The sequence below is a fragment of the Pongo pygmaeus genome, chromosome 8 (assembly GCF_028885625.2).
Source record: "Pongo pygmaeus isolate AG05252 chromosome 8, NHGRI_mPonPyg2-v2.0_pri, whole genome shotgun sequence".
Taxonomy (NCBI): Eukaryota; Metazoa; Chordata; class Mammalia; order Primates; family Hominidae; genus Pongo; species Pongo pygmaeus.
Genome location: NC_072381.2, coordinates 101,158,745 through 101,185,488, shown reverse-complemented (window position 1 = coordinate 101,185,488; position 26,744 = coordinate 101,158,745). Strand labels below are relative to the sequence as shown.

The 26,744-nt window shown below is 40.9% G+C and overlaps 1 protein-coding gene and 1 long non-coding RNA gene across 7 annotated transcripts in view; one reads left to right on the top strand and one right to left on the bottom strand.

Annotated features, from left to right (window-relative positions):
- The first annotated feature begins 10,509 nt into the window (after window positions 1-10,509).
- Window positions 10,510-14,987, top strand: LOC129006419 (uncharacterized). The gene is made up of 2 exons (XR_008491992.2): window positions 10,510-12,193; window positions 13,051-14,987. It is a non-coding gene; the product is annotated as an uncharacterized LOC129006419 (long non-coding RNA).
- Window positions 11,445-26,744, bottom strand: part of ENTPD1 (ectonucleoside triphosphate diphosphohydrolase 1) — a 127,296-nt gene continuing 111,996 nt past the window's right edge. For 5 of the 6 annotated variants that reach the window (XM_054436039.1, XM_054436040.2, XM_054436044.2 and 2 more), the window contains 2 exons: window positions 23,864-24,001; window positions 20,801-22,545 (listed from right to left, as the gene is read on the bottom strand). In XM_054436039.1, coding sequence (XP_054292014.1) covers window positions 22,339-22,545; window positions 23,864-24,001 — 345 coding nt within the window. In that variant the 3' untranslated portion in view covers window positions 20,801-22,338. Of the gene's footprint in view, window positions 16,737-17,800; window positions 17,908-20,800; window positions 22,546-23,863; window positions 24,002-26,744 lie in introns of those variants that run through there. The other variant, XR_008491990.2, reaches the window with a different exon arrangement.

Below are 26,744 nucleotides of genomic sequence, written 5' to 3'. Positions count from 1 at the left end.
TGAAGATTTGAATTGCAGCCTAAAGGCAAAATGTAGTCATGGAGGCATTTTATGTAGAAGTCACATAATAAGTTATGTATCTTAGATCACTCTGGCACCAGAGAGTAAGATAGATTCGAATAGATAGGTTACATGTAGGAAAAAAGGTGTTTTCCCTGCTCTCACACAGCTACTCAACACTTCTGACTCCAGATGTGTGGGAATTTTCCCACACACATCAAGTAGTTCTGCTGTGGACACCATCTGGGTGTCCGCTAATTCAATTCTGTTGACACTATCTACCTGGAGATAGCATCAGATCCCATAGGTTGAGGACTTAGTCTTACAAAACTGTCCCTCACTTCAGATGCCAATCACAAGCCCCAGGTTGCAGTCTGTACTTCTGACAACAGGCTATAAATCAGAGTTCCCACAACCCCTCCTAAATCATTCTATTAATTTCCTAGAGTGCCTCACAGTATGTGGGGAAACGCTTATGTTTACCCATTTATTAAAAAGAACATTGCAAAGGATACAGAGGAACAACCAGACAAGAGATGCACAGGGCAAAGTATGTGGGAAGGGGAGCCAGGCTTCCATGCCCTTTCCAAGCAAGCCACCTTCTAGGAACCTCCACATGTTCAGCTATCCAGAAGTTGTCCAAACCCAAGCCTTTTGTATTTTTATGGAAGCTTCGTTAGGTAGGATGATGCATTAAATCACTGGCCATTGGTGAGGAGATTAACCTACGGCCTTTCTCCCCTCCCCAAAGGTTGGGGGATAGAGCTGAAAGTCCCAACACTTTAATCCTGCCTTGGTTTTTCTGAGGACCAGTCCCCGTGCTGAGGCTATCAGGGGCCCCAATCACCAGTCATCTCAGTAGTATACAAAAGGCACTCTTACCACTCTGGAGATTCCAAGGGTTTTGGGAGTTGTATGTCAGGAAATTGACTATAACCAAATATATGTTTCACAGTATCGAAGAATGGAAGTAGGTTGGGGCACAGAGATTAGTGTGGGAACAATTACAGAAATTAAAGGAAAAATTAATTAAGGCCTAATCTAAGGCAGTGGCAGAAGAGATGGTGAGGAAAACAGTTGGAGGTTTTTAAAGAGAGACTTATTAAAATAATGGCAAAGAGATGTAGGTGAGTGAGTTGGGGGGAGGAATGGGTTGATTCCCAGGTTTCTCACTTGGTACCAATCACCCAGGTTGATGCATTATGTAGAGAGGAGATATTTAGCTTCACCAGCTCTCAAAGTCATTGAACTGCTGGGGCACAGGTGACTGCAGTTGTGTACGTAGTCCTTTGGCTAAAATCTGAAGGATAACCCTTGTAATGCTTTAATGAAACACAGCTTTGCTCATCTTGGCAACCTGTGCTGACTGCTGTCTATAAAACTTCTAGCTGTACCAGTTTGGGTGTAAGGATATCGTGTTTGTCTTCTAAGAAATCTTAGCTACTGGCCAGGCACAGTGGCTCACACCTTTGATCCCAGCACTTTGGCTGAGCCAGGAGGATCACTTGAGCCCAGGAGTTCAAGATCAGCTTGGGCAACATAGGAAGATCCCACCTCTACAAAAAATAAAAATTTAGCTGGGTGTGGTAGTGTGTACCTGTGGTCCAAGCTACTTGGGAGGTTGAGGCAGGAGGATCACTTGAGCCTGGGAGGTTGAGGGTGCAGTGAGCCATGGTGGTGCCACTGTACTCCAGCCTGGGTGACAGAGTGAGACTCTGTCTCTCAAAAAAAGAAAAAGTCCTGGGTACCTATTAGAGAACAAAGTTATTCCCTTAACAGGCAATTCAGATGCTTATATTCTTTTGTTCCTAGAATAGAGTTTTGAACTTGATTATACATTAGAATTTATATGACTTTTTTTTAACCTGATGTCTGGTCCCACCCAAGAGCAATTACATCAAAATTAAAAAGTGATCATTTCATGTACCCACGTCTGAGAACCTTCTAGATTCACTGCCCTCATGAATCAGAGTTCTATTTTACATCCCTACTTTTTGGGCTGATACTTGGACCAGAGAGGAAATTGGAAATTTGAGTTTGTTATCAGTGCCAATGGGTTGATTTTCCACTGCTGCTATTACAAATTATTGCAAATTTAGTGGCTTAAAAAACCTTACAGTTCCGTAGGTTAGAAGTCCAACGAGGGTCTCAGTGGGCTAAAATCACGTGTCACCAGACCTGCATTCTTTCCTGGAGGCCCTACAGGGGATATGTTTCCTTGCCTTTTGAAGCTTCTAGATGCCACCCACACTTCGTGGATATTGGCCCCCTTCCTTCATCTTCAAAGTCAACAACTTTGCATCTCTGTGTACCTTTCACCCATAGTCACATCTCCACAGCCAGAAAGTTTCTCCAGTTTTAAGAGCCTACGTAATTAGATTGGGCCCACCTGGATAATCCAGGCAATCTTCCCATCTTAGTCACATCTGCCAATTCCCATTTGCCATATAAGGTAACATATTCAGAGGTGCCAGGGATTAAGATGTAGATATCTTTCTGGGAGGAGGGGCATTATTCTGCCTACTGCAGCCAGTTTTCAGAAATTATATTCCAATATAGTAAATATGGACCAGCTTTGACTAGCCCTTTTAGATCAAATACTACTTCGGTTCTTCATAAATATTTGTTGGACTGAATTGAAAATATGAGGTTTAAGCGTTTGTTTGTCTAGTTTAAAAGGATGACACTGGTCTTGGGGACCCACAAATGACACTTTTGTTGTTTTCCCACTGTCTAGCTTTAAGTGATCTGTCTTTTCTGGGAGTCATTTTTTTTTTTTTTTTTTTTTGAGACAGTGTCTCGCCTTGTCACCCAGGCTGGAGGATAGTAGCACGATTTCGGCTCACTGCAACCTCCACCTCCTGGGTTCAAGCGATTCTCCTGCCTCTGCCTCCCAAGTAGCTGGGACTACAGGCGCACACCACCATGCCTGGCAAATTTTTTTTTTTGTATTTTTAGTGGAGACAGGGTTTCATCATGTTGGCCAGGCTGGTCTCAACCTCCTGACCTCAGGTGATCCGCCCACCTCAACTTCCCAAAGTGCTGGGATTACAGGCATGAGCCACAACACCTGGCCCACTTTTCTTATCTATAAAATGAAAAATTTGGATTTGATGATTGCAAGGTCCCATGAACATTTAAAATACGCTTGGGTACTTCTAGGACCCAAATATTGGTTACATACTACTGCTTACATGATTTTGATTTTCTGTGAGGCTGTAGAGCTAACATGAAAATAAACTCCCTGAAAATTTTAAGAAACACCTACCAGGTCTGGGTTCCAATGAATGATAGCTGAAAAGGAAATTCAGGTGTCTAGGTAAGCTACAGCTCAGAAAGAGGAAAGGCTTGTAGAGGGTGAGTATCAAGATATTTCAGACTAGGGCTGGATGCAGTGGTTCATGCCTGTAATCCCAGCACTTTGGGAGGCCGAGGTGGGTGGATCACCTGAGGTCAGCAGTTCCAGACTGGCCTGGCCAACATGGTGAAACCCTGTCTCTACTAAAAATACAAAAATTAGCCGGGCATGGTGGCAGGCGTCTGTAATCCCAGCTACTTTGGAGGCTGAGGCAGGAGAATCGCTTGAAGCTGGGAGGCAGAGCTTGCAGTGAGCCAAGATCGTGCCATTTGCACTTCAGCCTGGGCAACAAGAGCGAAACTCTGTCTCAAAAAAAACAAAAAACAAAAAAACCCAGATATTTCAGACTAAATGTAGTCCTCAGAAAAAGGCAGGTCCTGCTCAAGTAATTTAGAGGTCAGTATTGGAAAGAAAACTAGAGTTATCTGGGAGGATTTATTCAAACTGGCCAGAAATAATTTGAATTAGGAATAGATTAGACTTAAGTAAAATTTTCCTGAACTCATGTTGACTCATGTACTGAATAGAACAGGGCTGGCCACTGCTTTGTACTTAAAATCAATTACCTCCTTGGAAAGAGACAATATAACTTTTTGGCTGTCTTAGTTAAGACTGCTGTAACAAAAATACCATACACTGGGTAGTTTAAACAACAGAAATTTATTCCTTACAGTTCTGACAGCTGGGAAGTTCAAGATCAAGGTGCCAGCTCATTCAGTTCCTGGTGAAGGCTCTCTTCCTGGTTTGCAGACAGACACCTTCTTGCTGTATCCTCACATATCCAAGAAAGAGATCATCTCTTTTATGTCTCTTCTTATAAGAGCATTATTCCCATTCATGACAGCTCCACCCTCATGACCTAATTACTCCTCAAAGTCTCCACATTCAAATACCATCACACTTGAGGATTAGGACTTCAACATATGAATTTTAGGGGCACACAAACATTCAATCCATAGCATTAACTAAGAACATGGGCTGCACGGCCAGAAAGCCTATGTTTAAATTTCACTGCTTCCACTTTATGATTTTTATGCTGCAGTTTTCTGAACTATAATATGGAGATAATACCTCACAGGTTGTTGTAAGAATTAAATGAGTTAATACAAGTAAAGCTCTTAGCACAGTGCCAAATATGGTAGGAGCTCAATAAGTGTTAGCTATTAGCTCTGAGATTTATACCTCAAATAGTCATTACTTATGTACTAAAGGACTGTACAGGAATTCCTATCCAGCTAAAATTCCTTTTAAACAAAATTATAATATGCATAATTTTTTCTGTAGAATTTCAGATTGATTATGTGCATCTTATAAGTGATTAAGTAAAAACATGTTTAAAGTCATGGGATACTTGTGTATTATCTACAACAAGAAAAAAAGGGAATTTATAACCATCTATTGAAGCAAGAGTTCTTGAAAAGTCTCTAATGAAGAGAGGAATAGTAAGCAAAATTAGTACTAAATCTCCACTATTAAAGATATTAAAATGCCATTATTATCTTGTATACTGTTTTGATTATATTTTGGTGAAGCTAAAAATACTTATAAGGGCTCATTAGTTAATTCAGTACTTCAGTACCCATAACCTATTTCCCACTTCCTCTCTATCACTTCCTTTAAACTTTCCTCATAGTGCCTATTCTTTAAACCCCTAATAATTTTTATGCTCTCTTGGCCACAGGAGATAATGGGTATATCCTAACAATTGAAAATACTCTCTAAAATTGTGCTTGATGATGTATTATTCTTGTTTCCACTATGACAAATGGCAACATATCTATAGATTCCCAAGATATGAATGGTGTATAGATTTGCCTTTTTCTTATTTTGTGTTCAACTTACGTTTCTAAAAGCCTATGACTGTTTCTGATTGAATTTTAAGTTTCTGTTGTTTATTGATATTTTTCTTCTAGTAATCTTGGAATGGGTGTCTGGGGTTCAGATGAAGATGCAAATCCCCCAACCAATAATTCTATGGAAGAATCCAGAGACTAGCCTCCAAATAAAGACTTTCATGGCATTAGTAACATGATTTTAAATGAATATTTTATAAAAATTATGAAACATATTTTTTAAATAATAGCAGAGTAGTGGGGGAAATCCATAGGATTGGGAATCAGGAAATTTGGGTTCAAATCTTAGCTCTGCCACCTGTTAATTGTATGTGAACTAGAGTAAGTGATAACCTTTTTAGGCCACAGATATTTAATTTATAACATACATGAGTTGGACCAGATCAGTTAGCTATTCTTATGCTGTATTCTAAAAACATAGTGTTTCATGAGATATTGTTAGTTTTACAGGAATAAAAAGGTTTTTTTTAAGTCAAATAAGTTTGGGAAATGCAGCCCACTATGACCATGAACATTCACTCATTAAAAGCATTAGAAATCCTTAAGAAATTTATTAAATTGTATTTAGCCCAGCATTTCCCCAACTTATTTAGCACAGAACTCACTTTTTTCCCCCACAGAACAAGCATTATGATATGGGACAGTAATGTTCTCCAAACTGGGAAATGTTGAAATAGATAATCTCTATGCTCTTCAAAATCTAAAATGCTATGATTCTTAGTAATAACTTATATTTATTCTACCAATATATCAGAAACTGAATTAAGGTTTACCAAATGGTACTAGAATCTCTTCTATGACTTTCACATATGATGTGTGTGTGTGTGTGTGTGTGTGTGTGTGTGTATTTATAAACTGATAGAGACAATAGAAAAAAATCTTGCAATCTTCCCTATCTTTGAAAAGTTTTTGCACTCTGGTGGCATTTTTCTCTATAAAACTAATTTCAGAATACACAGTACTAGTTTAAATATAAGAAATAGTTTGTGTTTGTCTTTGGTTTGATTTTTTGAGAAAAAAATGAAATATATAACTTATTTTCAATACACTGAGATTATCTACTGTGAACTGATTTAATACAAGTTAGAACAGACACAATTCTGAATTTTCTGTTTCCTAGGAGAAGGAGCACTTGAGCAATGCCAGGCACTGTTAGGCATTAGCCTCACAGGACATAACATACAGGAAGGGTATACAGAGCTCAACTTCCCACAGCACTTCATATTGCCTTGACACAGTTCCTTTCCCTCACACAATCTCTGCTCTCCCATTCCGAGGAAGCATTTATCTTCAACATTGAAAATAACTATTATATTCCTGTTTCTTATAAATCCTTGGGAAAATCCCTCTTAGGAGGTAGTGCCAGAGGCCGGGCGTGGTGGCTCACACCTGTAATCCCAACACTTTGGGTGGCCAAGGAGGGCAGATCGCGAGGTCAGGAGATTGAGACCATCCTGGCTAACACAGTGAAACTCTGTCTCTACTAAAAATATAAAAAATTAGCCAGGCGTGTTGGTGGGCACTTGTAGTCCCAGCTATTCGGGAGGCTGAGGCAGGAAAATGGTGTGAACCCAGGAGGCAGAGCTTGCAGTGAGCCGAGATCACGCCACTGCACTCCAACCTGGGCAATAGAGCAAGACTCTGTCTCAAAAAAAAAAAAAAAAAAAAAAGAAGTTAGTGCCAGAAATCGGTTGGCTTGTTTTCAGGTGATATTGTGGGGCTTGGAGGGTTATTTTTGTTTAGGTTGAGTTTTGTTTTGTTTTTTAATGAAATTTTATGTTCTTGTTGCTAGGAAGCACAGTTCTAATTTGTGGTCAATTATAGTATCTTATCCTAGGTCTTTAAAAGTTATCTTTTTTCATTCTAACTGATATCTATTCTTTTTTATCTCTATTTCAAGTTGGAGTGTTTTTTATGTTATAAAACAGTTTAGCAGTTCCTTATAAAAATAGAAACAGACTTAGCATATGACCCAACAGTTTCACTCTTGGGCATTTATCCCAGAGAAATGAAAACTTTTGTTCACTCATAAATCTGATATGAATGTTCATAGCAGCTTTATTTATAGTAACTAAGAACAAGAAACAGCCCAAATATGTTATTTATATAATAAATATTTTATGTTATCAGCTGAATGTCTTTAGGAGTAAGTTATATTTTGATTGTTTCTTCTGACATGAAGTCAGTACAATAAACCAGCATGTCATCAGCCATATTTGTAAGATTACTTCTTTAATGCATCAAATTACAGTAAAAGTGACCTGGTTATGACACATTTCCTTTAAATGAAAAGATGCCGTGAAATGTGTTCACCAGTTTTTACTAAAAATTTATTGTTTAACACCAAAACAAGTTTGGAATTTTTAAAGCTTATAGTTACAGGCTGATAGCTGATAGTGATACAGGAGATAGAGATTATTTAGGCAGATAGTGAGGGCAAAAGAGTCCTTGGCAGACCCCTCTCTGTAGCAGAGAGCTATTCTTTTGCCTGTTAAATTTCTGATCTTAACCTCACTCTTTGTGTGTCTGCATCCTTGATCTCTGTGGCTGTCAGACAGCAAACCTCAGGTGTCACCCCAGACAACGAGGCTGCTTCAGTGGGAGGGTGTTTTGGGCTCACAAATAGATAAAAAGGAGAAATGAAAATGAGGCACAACCCAGTTTAGGACACATCACACCAAAGTCATCTTGTGTCCTGTTGAATTGGGTAAAGGGAGATTTTGCTAATAGCATAGCATTTATCTTTTATTTATTGTTAAAATACTGGGAATTTATAGCATATTTCCCCTGCCACACATGGGTCTGGGAAAAAGTCAAGGCTTCTTAATGATCAATACCCTCAAAATGGTGTACAGATAAAGAATTATGATTATGCCAACAGTGAACCTGTCCAAAGGCATAGGGATTTTGATGAATACCAGTGTAGCGACAGCATACCAGAAAAGAGACACTTGAGAGACTGGGATTTTGCTAGCAAGGGACTAGGATCAAGATGTTCATTTTTTTTTTTTGCTAATCATCAGTGTTACAATGTCTCCCAAGAGGAGATGGAGTTCATTAACTGGGTGCCTAGAACAAAACCAAGACCATTTAATGATCACCAGCCTCACAGTGACCTCCATGAACCAGACCCTGGAGATGATTTTGATTTTGTTAGCAAAGCTTGTAGACAAAAGATGCATACTGTTCATAACCAGGCCTATAGTAACTTTCAGGAACACTTCCAATGAAAGATTTTGGTTTTGTTGAGGCTGGAGATAAAAACAAGTCTACCATATAGCTGTGAGTACTCATCTCATGGGGATTTTCAGAACCAGTTACCTGGACAAGGTTTTCATTACTTCAGTTGAAGTGGTTTGCAAAGGTAAAGACCTTTCCACCAACACTATTCTTATGATGAAATGAATTTGGAAGATTTAGAATGTACTGATGAAGTATCAGATCATACACTGGGACTTTTATATGATCATTCCAACAGTGATTTTTCAGAGAAAATGCCCTTGAAAAAATGTGTTAATAGAGGTTGTGGACAAAGATTGCCACCTTCTCAAAAATTGCAAAAACAAATGGAGTTAAGAAATTTTGTTTTCAACAATGGAACTGGACCAAGGCAAATATTTTACTATTACCACCCACCGAGTGAGCCACAAGAATAAATGCCGTCAGAAGACTTGGACTTTGACCAAGAAACATTCTTTTTTTTTTTTTTTTTTGAGACAGAGTCTCGCTCTTTCGCCCAGGCCAGGCTGCAATGGCACTATCTTGGCTCACTGCAAACTCCACTTCCTGGGTTCACGCCATTCTCCTGCCTCAGCCTCCCGAGTAGCTGGGACTACAGGTGCCCGCCACCACGCCCGGCTAATTTTTTGTATTTTTAGTAGAGACAGGGTTTCACCGTGTTAGCCAGGATGGTCTCGATTTCCTGACCTTGTGATCCGCCCACCTCGGCCTCCCAAAGTGCTGGGATTACAGGCATGAGCCACCGCGCCCAGCCCCAAGAAACATTCTTACAAAGACCAAGATCTTTTCAGGACCACCCACTTCCTGTTAACATAAATCCTGATTGGTATTTAAACAAGTCAGTCATTTTGTTCTCTACACTAAGGAATGGTATTTTATTTCAATGAAACACTCAAACTTCTTTCAAATTAGGGCATTTGTATGAACATTCAAAATTGGTATAAAATTATCACTCAATATTTGTTGCGCTATAGATTCAATTTACAACCGAGGTTATTTCTGATTGCTATGAGTTGAAAATACCCCATTAAGTTATTTCTTAGGATTGAAGTAAATATAACTTACATTTAAATAGTTTAATTCTTGACCATAAAGAGTATCAGAAACAGGCCAGGCACAATGGCTCACATCTGTAATCCCAGCACTTTGGAAGGCCAACGTGGGCGGATCACCTGAGGTCAGAAGTTTGAGACCAGCCTGGCCAACAATGCAAAACTCTGTCTCTACTAAAAATACAAAAATTAGCTGGGCGTGGTGGCAGGCGCCCGTAATCCCAGCTACTTGGGAGGCTGAGGCAGGAGAGTCACTTGAACCCAGGAGGCGGAAGTTGCAGTGAGCCAAGATTGTGCCACTGCACTCCGGCCTGGGTAACAGAGTGAGAGACTCCATCTCAAAAAAAAAAAAAAAAAAAAAAAAAATCAGAAACATAAATGTAAAGGCCATGATTTTTAGACAAGGGCCTTAAAAATATTCCTTATAGATATGCTACAAAAAATATTTTTAACATACACAACCCAGTAGTCCTTTCTTCTATCATTCAGTAGTTTTAAAATCTGTACCACTTAGGTGAGAGCATTAGCAGATCACTGTACTCAGAAATTGAAGTGCAAGGCAAGGAGAAAAGTAAAGCATGACACCCTAAAGGGAAAGAACAAGAGAAGGAAGGATACAAAAAGGTATAGAAATCAAAAGACAAGTCAGGAAAAGAGAAGTGCTGGAATAGAAAAACTGGAATAGAAAATAAGGCCACAGAAGAGAGAAAAGGTTGAAGGGACACAAAGAGGTGTATAGAGAAAGTCATTATGTGCCTTTCCCCGATTTACAGTTTATTTTCTCCAGTTATCTATGACATTATTCTGTATATATCTGGTTAGATGTTAACTCCTGCCTGAACCTAGTTTGGATTATTTTGGTATTTCTTCAGAGACTACTCAGTTTTTCTCTCATAACTTTTCTACTAATATCTCATCTATCTTCCTCACCTTCTTCACTTGACAGGAATCTTGGTACCGATAATTGCAGAGGCAGAAGTCAGAGGTAAATATTGATTGAGCTATGGGATAATCTTTCTCAACCCTATCCCTAATCACTCCCATTGATATGTAAACATGTTAGAAAACAAGTGTTTCATGAATTCACACATATTCAGGGTTTAGATACAACCTCTACAGAGGTTGGCCAGGACCTCTTGAAATGACTGTCACTTCTCCTTCATGGCTTGGGGTTGCAAAACTGATCCGTTTATCTGTACCTAGGTTTCCAGTAGCTAGCAGTTGCTACCAGTTAAACCAGAAATTAAGTTTCATTTCCCTTATGATAATATAGCTCTATTCCACCATTATAATTCTACACCCTAACTCCAACCCACTGTCTTCCATTGTACAAGATAAGACAATGCTGGTCAATAAAAATTCCTTACTTCTCTTAGGAAAACCTCTATTACTGATGGTGGATTGGGTTAGGAATTTTATAGTATTCCAAAGAGAGCATGTAAAAAGGCCTTTTCTCAAAAGCCTTCCTTTTTCTTCCCTCTTGTCACTCAGTACCAGATATGGGGTCAGGGTTACAAGTATACTATAGGAAAGAATGAGTTTCAATATAAATGGATATTCCATGTTGAACTAAGCTACTCTCTTAAAATCAGATTCAAGTTTTTGTTTCAAATTACCAAGTTTTTCTTACTTCCCTAATTTCTTCATCTACTATAGACAGGATTAAAATGACTCAAAGGTATTCCAATCAAGTGGAGAAACCTAAAGGAAAAATCTAGTTAGCCTAAAAAGCCTTGGCCTAAGAAAAAATAAGGCAGATGACAGTCAAGACAGGATTCCTCCTACCCTCTTCCTTTTAACTGACCCACTACTGACAGATCCATACAATACAGCATGTTAGAAATTTGGGTAAGAAGGGATTGCAGTTGGAAAAAAATAGAGTTCTCTATAAACACTATGAAAGAGTTACATTTAAAACATACTAGAATTGTCCCACAAATGTATATTTCGGAAGAAGTTTATTAAGAGGTTTTAGGCTTTAAGCATATGTGAAAAGCAAATTACATTTTAAAGTATATAATTTGTTTGCATTTTCCACCTTCTCAATGCCAATGAAATATTCTAGGAGACTCTATAAGATAACCAATTGATTTTCTACTACTCCCAAATTTTAACTTTGTAATTTAAAGAGAAATAGGCAAATAGAGCTGCTGTAGTTCTGGTTCTCCCTGCAGGATGAAGGGGGCCTGCAAAATGTCTCCTACTTCCATTCTAGTCATTCAGCAAGGTACCTTCCTCTGGATGCACTGTCTGTATACTTTTGCCATTTTGCATCACATAATGATTCTGCCGACCTTCACCATTTGACTGTCAGTAAAAGAATGTATGTGCTCATTTCTTCTTTTATTATAGCGCAGTGCTCTTCATGAAGTCTGAATCTTGTTTCATTTGTGATTGTAATTAGCACTTGCTTCTTCAAGACTGGCTAAATGATGATAATCAGTGAAGTTGTGTGATGGGCACGTGGATGTGTATTATATTTTTCTACTTTGGTTAATATTTGAATATTCCAATAAGTTTTAAAATAACTTGTTTCTGTTATTAGAATGGCCTGTCCAGAAGACAGCCAAATACATCCTTCAAATAGACTTCACTGCAGGAGACAGAGTGGATTCATCCCGTATTCTCCACATGGACTTCCATCTTCATGAGTACTCCAAGAAGGTTGGGTTCAGTTGACTATTGCAAAGGTAAAAATCCAAGAGATACAGAAACAGACCAGGACAGAGAGACATATTTTTAAGCTATTGATTACAATTATGGTATGCTTATAGATTGCAGAACCGAGGAGAAAGGGAACATTATGATTTACCATCGAGAAAAACTTAGAATTGGTGCTGAGTAGTTCATTCTAAGAATTATCATTTATCTGTATTTGCCCCCCTTTTCATTGTTACTAGGCCAAAAGTCATTTCATAATTAATAAAATAAGTTGGATGTCAAAATCAACTTGTGTTATTATAAAATTAGCAATCTACATTATGTGTTTCTTTACATTTTTATAGGAGTATTTATAAATATACCTAAGAAAACTGACAATGTGGAGTACAAATGTTGCATTTTCAAAACTGGGAATCTGTTTATTGAGGCTCTATTTTTAGTTATGTATGATAATAGATTGCATTTCAGGTTTCAAACCTTGTAAAAAATAATTTCCTTATGATATGTTTACTCATTTTGCAAATAATTATTGTGGCATATGGCAAGAGATTGTACTTCCATTCAGCTGGTTAAAGTACAAAATCATTGATATGGTTTGGCTGTGTCCCCACCCAAATCTCAACTTGAATTGTACCTTCCAGAATTCCCACAGGACCCAGGGGGAGGTAATTGAATCAAGGGGGCTGGTCTTTCCCATGCTATTCTTGTGATAGTGAATAAGTCTCACGAGATCTGATGGGTTTATCAGGGGTTTCTGCTTTTGCTGCTGCTTCATTTTTCTCTTGCTGCTGCCATGTAAGAAATGCCTTTCACCTCCTGCCATGATTCTGAGGCCTCCCCAGCCAGGTGGAACTATAAGTCTAATTAAACCTCTTTTTGTTACCAGTCTCAGGTATGTCTTTATCAGCAGCATGAAAACGGACTAATAGTACCAGTAGAGTGGGGCATTGCTGAAAAGATACCCGAAAATGTGGAAGCAACTTTGGAACTGGGTGTTGAAATAATCTGGAGGGCTCAGAAGAAGATAGGAAAATGTGGGAAAGTTTGGAACCTCCTAGAGACTTGTGAATGGCATTGACAAAAATACTGATAGTGATATGAACAATAAGGTCCAGGCTGAGGTGGTCTCAGATGGAGATGAAGACCTTGTTGGGAACTGGAGTAAAGGTGACGCTTGTTATGTTTTAGCAAGGAGACTGGCAGCATTTCACCCCTGCCCTAGAGATTTGTGGAACTTTAAGCTTGAGAGAGATGATTTAGGGTATCTGGTGGAATAAATTTCTAAGCTGCAAAGCATTCAAAAGGTGACTTGGGTGCTGTTAAAAACATTCTTTTTTAAAAGGGAAACAAGAACATAAAAGTGGAAAATTTGCAGCCTGATGCAGTAGGAAAGAAAAACCCATTTTTTTTTAAGAAGAAATTCAAGCTGGCTGCAGAAATTTGCATAAGCAGCAAGGAGCCTAATGTTAATCCCCAAGACCATGGGGAAAATGTCTCCAGGTCATGTCAGAGACCTTCATGGCAGCCCCTCCCATCACAGGCCCAGAGGCCCAGGAGGAAAAAGTGGTTTTGTGGGCTGGGCCCAGGGTGTCTGTGCTGTGTGCAGCCTAGGGACTTGGTGTCCCTAGGACTTGGTGTCCCTGGGACTGTGTCCCAGCTGCTCCAGCCATGGCTGAAAGAAGCCAACATAGAGCTTGGGCTGTGGCTTCAGAGGTTAGAGGCCCCAAGCATTGGCAGCTTCCATGTGATGTTGAGCCTGCGGGTGCACAGATGTCAAGAATTGAGATTTGAGAACCTCTGCCTAGATTTCAGAAGATATATGGAAACACCTGGATGTCCAGGCAAAAGTTTGCTGCAGGGGCAGAGAACCTCATGGAGAACCTCTCCTAGGGCAGTGTGGAAGGGAAATGTGGGGCAGAGCCCCCACACAGAGTCCCTACTGGGGCACTGCCTAGTGGAGCTGTGAGAAGAAGTCCACAGTCCCAGAATGGTAGACCCCAGAATGGTAGATCAACCACCAACTTGCATCTTGTGCCTGGAAAAGCCACAGATACTCAACATCAGCCTGAGAAAGCAGCCAGGAGGGAGGCTGTACTCTGCAAAGCCACAGGGGCGGAGCTGCCCAAGACCATGGGAACCTATCTCTTGCGTCAGCGTGACCTGAATGTGAGACATGGAGTCAAAGGAGATCATTATGGAGCTTTAAAATTTGACTGCCCCACTGGATTTCAGACTTGCACGGACCCTGTAACCCCTTTGTTTTGGCCAATTTCTCTCATTTGGAACAGCTGTATTTACCCAATACCTGTACCCACCCCCCCATTGTATCTAGGAGGTAACTAGCTTGCTTTTACAGGCTTGTAAGTGGAAGGGACTTGCCTTGTCTCAGATGAGACTTTGGACTGTGGACTTTGGGGTTAATGCTGAAATGAGTTAAGACTTTGGGGAACTGTTGGGAAGGAATGATTGGTTTTGAAATGTGAGGATTATGAAATTTGGAGGAGCCCAGGGCAGAATGATATGGTTTGGCTGTGTCCCCACCCAAATCTCAACTTGAATTGTATCTCCCAGAATTCTCACATGTTGTGGGAGGGACCCAGGGGGAGGTAATTGAATCATGGAGGCCAGTCTTTTCTGTGCTATTCTCATGATAATAAGTCCCACAAGATCTGATGGGTTTATCAAGAGTTTCTGCTTTTGCTTCTTCCTCATTTTTCTCTTGATGCCACCATGTAAGAAGTACCTTTTGCCTCCCACCTGATTTTGAGGCCTCCCCAGCCATGTGGAACTGTAAGTCCAATTAAACCCTTTTTATTCCCAGTCTCAGATATGTCTTTATCAGCAGCATGGAAACGAACTAATACAATCATAGTTTTTAAAAACCAATCTAAATTTAACTCTTGAACATAATTAGCTGTTTCATCCCTAGTAGAGTGACAGAAGGAAACATCCATAGTCAGGAATAATAAGAAACCAGCTAAACTTCTAAACCATTTTTAAAGGATGCGTGTGAGCTGGCATAACCTACCTGCTCTTTTCTATGGGCCTCTACTGAGAGCATGGAGGTCATACACCTAATACACTGAAGGCCAGGGCAAGAGAACTGGAAGAAATCCCTCTTAAGCACTCCAGGCCTTCACTGAGTGTGAGGTGCTGGCCCCCAAAGGCAGAGGGCAAGGCAAGGCAGAGAGGGATCTCCTGGGGCACAGACAACTGACAAAAGAAACACTTGGGTTGTTATATAAGAGGAGTGAGCTTTGTAAATGCCATGTTAGCTGGCCCGCTGTGGAACAGACTGCCTATGAATGACAGCAGTCAGGTAGTGGATGAACACTGATCTGAGAGCCTGTAAAAGAAACTCTTTGGAATGATAATGTCATCTAGACCTTTGATACTCAAAGTGTGATTCCTGGACAGATGTATTGGCTTTACCTGGCAGCTTGTTGGAAATGTAGAACCTCAGGCCTCACCCCAGACCTACTGAATTATTTATATTAATTAAAATTAAATAATTTTTATTTCAAGAAAATCCCTGGGTAATTTGTATGTACATTAAATTTTGAGATGCATGATCTTTTAAGGTTCATACTAATCCTTAAAATTCTGTTTTAATAATGTGTACAATGAAGTGCTGCATGGCAAACTACACAGAAACTAAAGGCATGTTCCAAAAAGGAAAAGTTCGATGTGGCTAGAGGACTAAAAGCTTCATCAGGGAACCAGGAGTTGGGCTGGTTCTTAAAACCTGGAGGAAGAAGATGGTCACATCAAGAGATAAATAGAATGAAGCAGAACTAGTGGTGTGGACCAGCTCGCCAGCAACAGAAGGGTTTGTAGTCGGCCTGGCAGTGGACAGGGAGGTTGGCTAGAACTATTACCTTAGGTCCTGCTAAAATATCCCTGAATCCAACTTTTCAGAAAGAAATAGGTAACATATTTTGCACCAAGAAGCTTCACCCAGACACTGAACAGAATGGTCTCAGTGCACTAATGGAGGCTCAGGTAAAGGGTTGTGGTAGCACAAGGAAGAGACATTCTGACTTGGAGATTTGGAGAAGGCTTCACAAATGAAGGGGCATTTGAACTGAGCTTTGAAGGTGCAAGAGTATTCCAAGTTGAGAAGACAACCTGAGTGGTGTTGGGTGAACAGTCATTCTACCTGGCTGTAGTGTAGTGTAGTGTAGGAAACATCAGAGGAGTGGAGTGGGATGTGAGCCTGGAGAGAGCTGACAGCCATGGATCATTGAAAGCCTTGAATGTCTGCTGGGGAGGTTGACTTTATTTTGTAGGCAATGGACCACCAGTGGTTTTAGTTGAGGAGCAATGAAGTTAAGCCTGTACTTTGCAAAGATTAATCTAGCAGCAACAGATTGGAAGCAACACCACCATTCCTGGTATCAGTCCAGGTGAAATATATTACAGATCTTTACTGGAGCAATAACAGTAATATTAGAAGGAGAAATAAAAAAGAAAAATATTGCACAGGAAGAATGGGGAGGTCCCAGTGATGAAGCTGATCTTGGTTCGTTGAGGCAGGGGTGGCATTAATCATGTAAAACACAGGAGGAGGAACTGGGTTAGGAGTAATGATAGAGTTCAGTTTAGGTAATTGCAAATACACACTATTCCCTGACTAGCTCCCAAGACTTTTTCTTCCCTCTCTTCTTAGAACTTCATTAGAAGAGGTGATGTTATTTCTTAGATGAGGGTATCTTACTTCCCTTTGACTAATACATGTTCTCTGATGAACTTTGCCATTCAACATACATGCAAAGGGGTTATAAAAATGAAAAGTCAACTCTAGTGCTGATGAGGGTGATCATCATCACTGATCATGGTGTCAGTTGATTATAGTGTCAATTTATAACTTAATTTATCTAAAATAGAGCAATGCAAAAGACATAGCAATCTTCACTTCAAATGAAGAGTCTTGAATGCCACTTTTCTAAAGAGAAGGCTCATGGAGGCACCTCTCTCTTCACTATTGAAAAATCCATTATACCTGTGATAAAACTGATTGTGTTCAGTTGTGTTAGATTTGTATGCAAATAAAAAGTTGGGCAATTAGCTATACATTGTCCTAAACGTATAAAATAAGAAAAATAAATAGATGTATGGTTTCCTAGGACATCTACCAGTTTAGAATGCAAGGCTAATGTGGGAGCTGCCAGAGCATCCTGATTAAGGCTATGGAAAGAAGTTGCAGACTGATGATGTCTTAGAAGTAATGATATTTTTTAAAGATAATATTTCTTTGGTGAGATAAACAGATTATATTTTACAGTAAACACATTTTATATTTCAGTTAATAAGACACTGTATATTAAATAATTGTGTTTAATGCTTCACTTTTTTCCTGTGTTAAAATTAATCACTCATGGCCTTGGCCATATGACTTTGCCATTCCTCCCACTGTTTTTCTAACTTGTTTATATTTTATTGAGCTTGCTCATATGACTTACAATAGCCTGTGACGGAAGTGACATGAGACCCCATCCTGACCAAGGCCTTAAGAGGCATCCTAGTTTCCTCTCACCTTCACGAGCCTCTGCGGGGTTCATCATGAGAACATATCCCTAGAAACCACTGGACAAGGAGAACAACAGGTATATGGAATAGGTCTGATCCACCCTTACCACCTGAAGTAGAGCTGCCCAGCTGGCTTGCAGACTCACAAACATGAAAATCAGTGTTTATTGCAGCAATTCATGAAACTCTGAGGCTGTTATAAAAAGTAAAGAACCTAATACAAATGGAAAGAAACATGGTTAGTAAGCAAAGCTAGTTATGAGCAACTGTCATGTTCTAACAGTTGGAATTTGAATCAGAGCAACTATTGGTATTTGAATCAGAGAGGGGCCAGACCAGTTTGGGTGAAACTCAGTTCATCTTTTAAACTGACAATAAAGGGAATATATTTTCATAGTAATTTTATCATTATGTGGCAAACTTTGTTCTGTGAGCTATTAAAATATTCATCTTGGCCAGGTGCAGTGGCTTACACCTGTAATCTCAACACTTTGGGAGGCCAAGCCAGGAGGATTGCTTGAGGCCAGGAGTTTGAGACCAGCCTGGACAACATAGGAAAACCCTGTCTCTACAGAAAAAAAAAATAGCTAGACATAGTGGTGCACACCTGTAGTCCTAGCTACTTAGGTGCACACCTGTAGCCTTGCTTGAGCCTGGGAGGTCGAGGCTGCAGTGAGCCATGATCATGCCACTGCATTCCAGCCTGGGCAACAGAGCAAGACTAGCTCCAAAAAAAAAAATCATCTTTATTTTAATATTCAAATTTACATTTTGAGTATGGAATGTAAGCATCAAGAATTATCTTTAAATCCAGATGAAACTTTCCCAAGGTCTCTCGTCATGCATCTTGGACTGAATAACAGGCATCCCTGCCTTCAAATCTTCATGGGAAGGCAACAAAACCTGAAGAATACAACCTAGGATCTCAAAAGCTTTTTTAGGAATAATGTCATGTATAATAAATAATAGCAAGAATGTTACAGCATCTATAGCTCTTTAAACTACCTTCCAAGGGAAAGACAATGAGGGCTTAGTTCCTGTGTCTTTTAAACTTTAACTTTATGTGTATTTTTTTGGACATGTGCTGTCCAGTATGGTAGCTACAAGCCACATGTGAGGTGAACACACAGCTAGTCCTAATTAAGATGTGCTGTAAATGTAATATACACAAAATATTTTGAAAACTTAGTATGTGAAAAATATTAACAATTTTTATATTGATTCCTTGATAGTATTTTGGATTTAGTTGCTTTCTTAAAACTCTCCTGTGTTACCCAGTTTGAGTGTACCATACCATCCGTCTCTTGCAGGGACCTTGACTGATAACATTAAAATGAAGTGTAATTTTAAAAACTTTTATTTATATATTTCTTATTAAGAATTGGATGAATTGAAACTTTTATATTTTCTTTCTCTTTCTGTCACACAGAAAGCCTAATTAAGTAGTAGTATTCTTTTGTCTACAGAAGTAACCAGTTCTGGCCAGGCATGGTGGCTCACTCCTGTAATCCCAGCACTTTGGGAGCCCAAGGCAAGTGGATCACCTGAGATTGGTAGTTTGAGACCAGCCTGGCCAACATGGTGAAACCCTGTCTTTACTAAAAATACAAAAATTAGCCGGGTGTGGTGGTGGGCACCTGCAATCCCAGCTACTCAGGAGGCTGAGGCAGGAGAATTGCTTGAACCCAGGAGGTGGAGGTTGCAGTGAGCCGAGATAGCACCACTGCACTCCAGCCTGAGCAACGGAGTGAGACTCTGTCTCAAAAAAAAAAAAAAAAAAAAAAGTAACGACTTCTGCTGATCTTTTTTCTCCCCTATAGGTTCATAGAAAAAAAACTCCCACCTTATAAAGGAACCTTTAAAATGTTCCTCATAAAGGAACAGGGTTAGCAGAACCAAGTTTTCAGTCCTGGGTGAAAATCCAGGGGAGAATGGTAATCAGTTATAACCAATGGCCAATCCAATATTAAAATTAGTTAACAGTGACCCATCTTATTTCACCTACCCCACCCAGAGTGGCCCAAAGCAGATTGCTGGATCTGCCTCTAAACCAACCTTCCCTCCAAAAGAATTGGGGTTAGGTTGTGTCTGCTGATTGTCTCCATAATTTGAGATTTTAACAAGTGGAGTTTGGCTCCCAAATACCTTAAAGGATTTTTTTTTTTGGCGTCTCTGGGGAGGAGGAGATTGGACGTAGGCAACCAAACAGGAATGGAATAAGAAAAGATTTGTGTTCTCTGAAGGAGACTTGTGAAGTCTAATTCCAACTTGCTGAGGGAAAGTGTTTAGAAAAGAAAAAGCAATAGGCTTCAACCAGAATACGTGAGTTGGAGTATCTGCTCTGCCATGTAGTAGTTTGTGTGACCCTCATTTGTAAAATGGAAATACTATTTACACCCTTATGGGTTGTTGTGAGGGTCAGAATAGATTGTGTGCATGACAGTGCTTTGTATACGCAGACAGAAGGAAAAAAGGGGCTGTTATTGGCTCAACTTATTTGACCTTTATTTTCATCATCATCAGCCACTATTTGATGTCAATCTACTATGCTGTGAGCAAACATTAAAATTAGGAAGCCAGGGGTATGGGAACCACTGGTTAGCATCATATGCCACATGTGCTCCCATCCAAAGCACATGAACAGAACGATATTAAATTACAAGCCTATCAGGAACAGACCAGCTTTCTGCCTCCCTTTCTATGAATACCATGTCCCATGAACCTTGTATTCGTGTGGAGTTTTAAGTGCATGCTTGGAAGTTATGAGGAGACAGCCTGGTATGTTCGGGAAAGAAAATAATGGTTAGGTGGATGGCAGGCTTTGGCTCAGCCATTTGGGCAAATGACTTAACCTCTTTGAACCTCAGCTTCTGTTTCTATGAAGTGGGATGGTAATACCTACCTTCTTCTGATTGTTGTGAGGATTAAATGAGAAGATGAATGTAATACCCTTGAGTACACAGCGTGGTACACCACAAATGCTCAACCAACAGCAGTGATGACAGTATAGGCAACTACCACTAGAAAGAATTTGAACATGTCCCAATTCAAATTTTGATTCCTAATCAAGATCTAGTGAATTTAACTCTAAGTAGCAGAAAAGAAGATTAAGATTTACTTCCCACAGCTTTATTAAGTTTTTATATTCACCTGGCTGTTGTCAAAAGTGACTTGTTCATTCAAGAGATATGGGGACATTTGGCTTCTGGTTTGTGTGAGAGCTTTTCTTTCCCCATCAGCTCAACAGTCAGTCCCCAGATCTAGAGATGCAGAGCTTGGGACAAGGTCAGAATGAAACATCACCAGTCAATCCTGCTCAACAGGTAACTCTTGCAGCAATCCTTAAGGAAAAGGGTACAGGGTCTCTTCATGTTTCCATGGTAAGGTCCATAGCTGCTGCTTCATAGAATAAGCAAACAAAGCCCATGTTGTGTGATGGGTGGCAACACTTTCAGACTTGGATCCTGCATATTCTGATGTGTAAATTCCATGATAGGGCAAAAGCATGCCACTCCACACTAATACTGCCCTCTCACTAAATTAAACCTTGGAAAAATAATATGTGGCTTGGCTTTAAAACTCGGTGAACTATCTTTATGGTACAGTTGGTTTCCATAGCTGTAAACACAAAAGATCTATGGTTTCTGCCTACCCAGGATAGTCTTGTCTCTAGACAATTTCTTGATGATGCAAATGTTCTGGGACTAAATAGTGGTGATGGTGGCACAACACTGTGAATGTACTAAATGTCACTGATTTGTACGTATTTAATATGAATTAAATGTTAAAATGGTGAATTACATTTATGTATATTTTACCATAATAAAAATATGCATTGGAAGATGCATTTTTTGTGACCCTGAGTGGTAACTGTATTTTTCTTAGTGACATGTATATACCACCTACCACATAGTAAGCCCTGATGTTTGAATGCATATATGTACATCTGCTTTTTGCAAATCTCAGGTCCGAGTGTTCCACTCTGTAGCATTTGGGTATCACCTAGGAATATGTGATTTATTGACATCCCTGCTTTGGGTGGGATTGAGAACTGTATTGACTGCATGAGCACATATATTTCCTTATAAAACTCTTTGGCTTTAGCACATATTTTCCTACTGTAGAAAATTCTCCTACCCACAGAGCAGGCTGGGAATGGAATGTGTGTCTGCCTTCTCCAAAGGCATCATATGGCTTTCTTAATGGATGGCAAACAGGAGAGAGAAAGGGGTTCTTAAAGAGTACAACTGAACCAGTTCCTGAGATTCTTCTTTCAGCCAGCTCAGCCTCCTATCACAGGACTCAAGACTCTCAGTTCTTCTAGACAAAGTCAATATTGTTCTTTTATAAAGCAAAGATTATGAAAGGTGTCAGGTCTTTAAAACCTATACAAGCACAAAGTACAAAGGAGAAAGGTGTAGCTGGGAAAAACTCATGAAAGAGACAGTATCTGCTGGAAGTCCTTGAGGCAGAGGATGTTGAATACCTCCAAAAGAAAGCCTTCAGTAAAAGCCAAGGAAGCTTCACACTGGTCAAGACTGGCCCTGGCAAACAGGGAAGGATGGCCTTGAACACTGCGATGGAGGAAAATGCTCCCTGGACGATTTTTTTCCTCACTCCAGCCAGCATATTTCAGCTGCTCTTGCTATACCATATCTTTCCAGAAATACGAAGGCTTGTGAAACATAAGCAAGCCTATGATGGCCACTGTGAAAAGGACCAGGGAGAATAGAACCATGAGGAAGACATAGGTGGAGTGGGAGAGAGGTGTGGACAGTGGTTGCTCAGCTGGGATCATGTTGGTCAGGTTCAGCATGTAGCCCAAAGTCCAGCCGGCGTCGCTGCCCTGGATCTGCAAACAGTGGGGAAAGTCTGTTGTTTGTGGTTGGAGGAGTTAGAGGAGTTATCACCTAGGGCTTAGAATTATTGGATCATGCATTGGAAGAGTTCAAACAATATAAATCACTGGCTGGGCACAGTGGCTCATGCCTGTAAATCTCAGCACTTTGGGAGGCCAAGGAGGGAGGATCACTTGAGGCCAGGAGTTTGAGACTAGCCTGGGCAACATAGTGAGACCCTGTCTCTCCAAAAAATAAAATTAGCTGGGCATGGTGGAACATGTCTGTAGTCTCAGCTATTTGGGAGCCTGGGTGGGGAGGATCATTTAATCCCAGGAGTTTGAGGCTTCAGTGAGCTGTGATCATACCACTGCACTCCAGCCTGGGTGACAGGGTGAGACCATGTCTCTTAAAAAAAAGTATATACACACACATACATCATGACTACCTCGTGTGTCAGTCCTAAATTTGACATAGGTATAATCTTTCAAACAAAATAAACTGCTGGAATTAAAGGAAGTCTGGAATATTATAACAAGGAAAAGATTTAAGTTTGAATTAGCAAGATCAGCACTGACAAGAGTGTAAGGACACTGTTATCCTCAGGCGTGCTACAGCCCTCTGTCTCAATGCTTTGTTTTGCTTGAAATCACCATATTTAATACAGGGGGTAAAATGTTTTCCCCACTAGTGAGCATGGGCTTAAAAAGGTAGAGACACACTGCTCCGGGTATTTTTGGTCGAGCATGAGTCGCTCAGCTGGGTTCTCTATTCCTGGATACCTGCAGGTGGCGCTATGGTAAAGCACAGCATTGAGGTTGCTTCTTCCGGACTCACGCTAAGCCTGGCTTCTAAACAACGGTCTCATCATTCACAGCCACTCAGTCCCCTTCTTCACACAGAGCTTTCAGATAGGTCAACCTTGAAGTAATAACCAACAAGGATGTTGAAACCATGATCATACTTTCCCAGCTTATGGAAGGGGCCTTTCAGAGGGCTGCTGAAGTCAGCACACAGAGTCACTGTAGCTGCTGAAATGCTGTTACTTTAATATATCTCATTTTGTGTTTTGTTTTGTAAGGAATTAGTCACTGTTATGTGGGAAGGTGCAACTGAAAATGCAAGTAGCTGTCCTTAGAGAGGATGCTCACAGTGAGCCAACAGACCCAGGAGGGCTTGACACACAATGCCAGGGTTTGAAGCAGAATGGCAGAACAGGACATCAAGCCAAAGCTACACCAGGCTGACTCCCCCCTCTTTCAAGCCCCAAACTGCTTCAGTCATTACCACCGAACCCCAACCTCCCCCCAGCCCAACAGGCCCCCAAATTACCTTGCCAATGAAATGGATGTGCTCCCAGGAATCAGCTGTGAAATGATAGCCTTGCAGAAGGAGGGAGAGAATGTAGGTACCAGAAAAGCAGTATTCACTCAGGTACTTCTCCTTTACTCCAGCGTAAGATGTTTTTATCTAGAAGTGAAGTGAGGGGGAGATCATACTCGTACGATAGGCACCTCTCTGTGGGCCTCTTTTTCTCTACTAGCCCTGATGAAGAGAGGGGAAAGCCCCAGCTCCAGTGCACCTGAAGGTTGGCCTCTTCCAGAGGGCTTTGGGGGTGGTGCAGCACTCCTTCAGTGGGAGCAGGGTTTTATAGTTTAGGGTCTCTTAAGCAAGCTTTTCCTGCACAGGCTTCCATGAGATAATAATAGGTCCTCCAGGAAAAAAGTAGTTCCTGTGGTCTAGTAGGTTCTGAAACACTAAATTTCAGTACCTCTGTTCATGCCCTAGACTTTGTTTAATCTGAGTTTTCTATATGCTCTTGACCAGAGCCTTTGGCCCACAGCCATAAAAAGCCTTACCACTCACTTTAGTCCCTGGACTGGCAGCATCAGCATCACTTGGGAGCTGGTTAGTCCTCATCCTAAAACTACCAGTTCAGAATCTGCATTCCAATATGATTCCCAGGTGATTCATGTGCACAGTAAAGTTTGAGAAACACAGCTCTGGACACGGTTTAGGCAGCATTTTGCTGAGGACTGCTAGCACTGCCAACATCTCACCTTCTATCTTCTAATGTCTTTTTTTGCATCTGAGTCATGCAAAGTGGTTGTTCCCTTGAGTCCTTCCTATGTTTACTCATCCTACTCCCTACTAAAAATATTAAGAGCTGCTTGCCATCCCTTGCCCTTACCTAGCCTAGCTGTTGTGAATATACACCCAGATACCCACAGCCTGCTCTGCAACTCTCCTGCCCTCAATTTGAGGACAACAGGCCAGGACCTCTCTAGTTCAGCCTGGACTTCTGTCTGCTGCCCCATTCCTCAGCCCTTCAGATAGGCATTCCCTCCTGGACACCCTTGGCAGAGAGAGAACATTTGTTACGCATGCATCATGTACCATCTGGAACTATGCCAGATGTTTTATATGTAGTATCTCCTGGATGCCTAAACCACACCCCTCTTTTCCCAAATTTCTCTCCCTTCTGTGGGTCCTAACCCATATGCAAATCCTAACCGCTGGCTGGGGTCTGTTTCTCACTTGGTTCTTGCCTGTCCCCAGTTTCTGGAAGGATAAGTCCATGACTAGACTGCCTTGTCTTGCTCTGATGAAATTCTTAGAATGACCCAGCTTGGAGCTTGTCTTTTCAGCACAGTTCTGGAAATTATCCTTTGATTGATTCCTCTGCATGTGACATCCTCTTGAGACCTTGGTGTGGACATCAGTTGGCATTGCCTGTCCAGGTTCCTACCCCTTCCTTTCAGTCACTGCATTCTGCTTTCCCTTTGTGAAAAGACCTCCTCCCCTATTGAAGTAGTCTTGGGCCTGTCAATTGAAGGATGCCTATGGGACACAAAATCCCAAGAATCTACTTAGGTCCAACTTGAAAGTGCTGAGCCCCTGTAGGTGCTTGAAGCCTGGCCTATCCCTTGTGGGGGGCTGGGAGATGCCATTTTGGCCTAATTTCCCTGAATTCTTTAATACTCCTAATCTCCTCCTCCTTCTGGAAATCTGTACATTGGCTGTGCAGTCTGGCCTCCTGAAGGTTATGATAGTAGCCAAAAATATAGAAGCCAAAAAGGCATCCACCTTCTTCATCAATCCAGAATTGATCATGCTCATGCCTGTGGGTGGAGCACTATGTGCTCTCCAAATTGGGAGGGGAAGTCTACTCTCCTCTCTCCTCTCTCTCCCACCTTCCCCTCTCTCTTCTCTCCTTTCTATTCCCAGGGCAGTGGAACATGACGAGGTTCTCTTCCCTTCATGGATATCCTCTTTCTGCCCTCCACATAAAGGGGCATTGACGGATCTTCAAGAATGGGATGCCTTTCCCTAGAAAGGCTAAATATTCATGTGGCTGAATGTGAGGATCCAGAGTACACTGAAATATAACTGGTCATCAGTACACATAGAATCTGATCACATTGTTCACTTGGGCTGACCAGATCTTGGATGACCAGATTTTCAGAGTAGAAGATTGGCTGTGTTCCGGCTGCTGAAAGATTCTACTAGCCCTCTAATGAAGCTGCCAGAAGACAACCATGGAGTCTCCCTTCCACTCACTCTCCTGGTCTCTCCACTTCAGAGACCCAGTGGCTTCAGGCACCTGACTGTCAGCAGGCGTGGTTTGCATTTTATTTCCCTTGCCAAAGCAGGGGAAGGCAGCATGATAGGATATGCATAAAGCACAGAAAGCAAATGTCCACCACTGTCAACACATAGTACATGCTTAAACATTGTTAATTATCTCTCTACCAAAGGTGTTTAGGAGGAACATTCCCAAACACAAGCCATACTGGAGTAGCAGTCCATGATGAAGTTAGGAGGGAAAGAAGAAAGAGTCACCTTCTAACAATGTACTTGACAAAACTATGCTTTCTACCTGGGTGGATGATGCAGCTTGGGAAAGTGAACCCTGGGTCATAACATCCACCTCAATGCTGTAGGCTCTGGGTGAAGACAGGGGTCTAACCCTGCAACCCCTTCCCCAAATGCTTCAGGAATTCTCCCAAATGCAGGCCCTTCTTAGCTTACTTCCAGGGCCTCTGAACAATTCCCCACATGACTTACCTGAGCAGAACTATAGGTCTAAATATAAGCATTCCCAGCCTAACATAATCTTATGAAGTAAAAAATGAGATGTGGATAAGAGAGGAAACCTGACAGACTTTTTTTTTTTTTTTTTAATTTTTGAGATGGAGTCTCACTCTGTCAC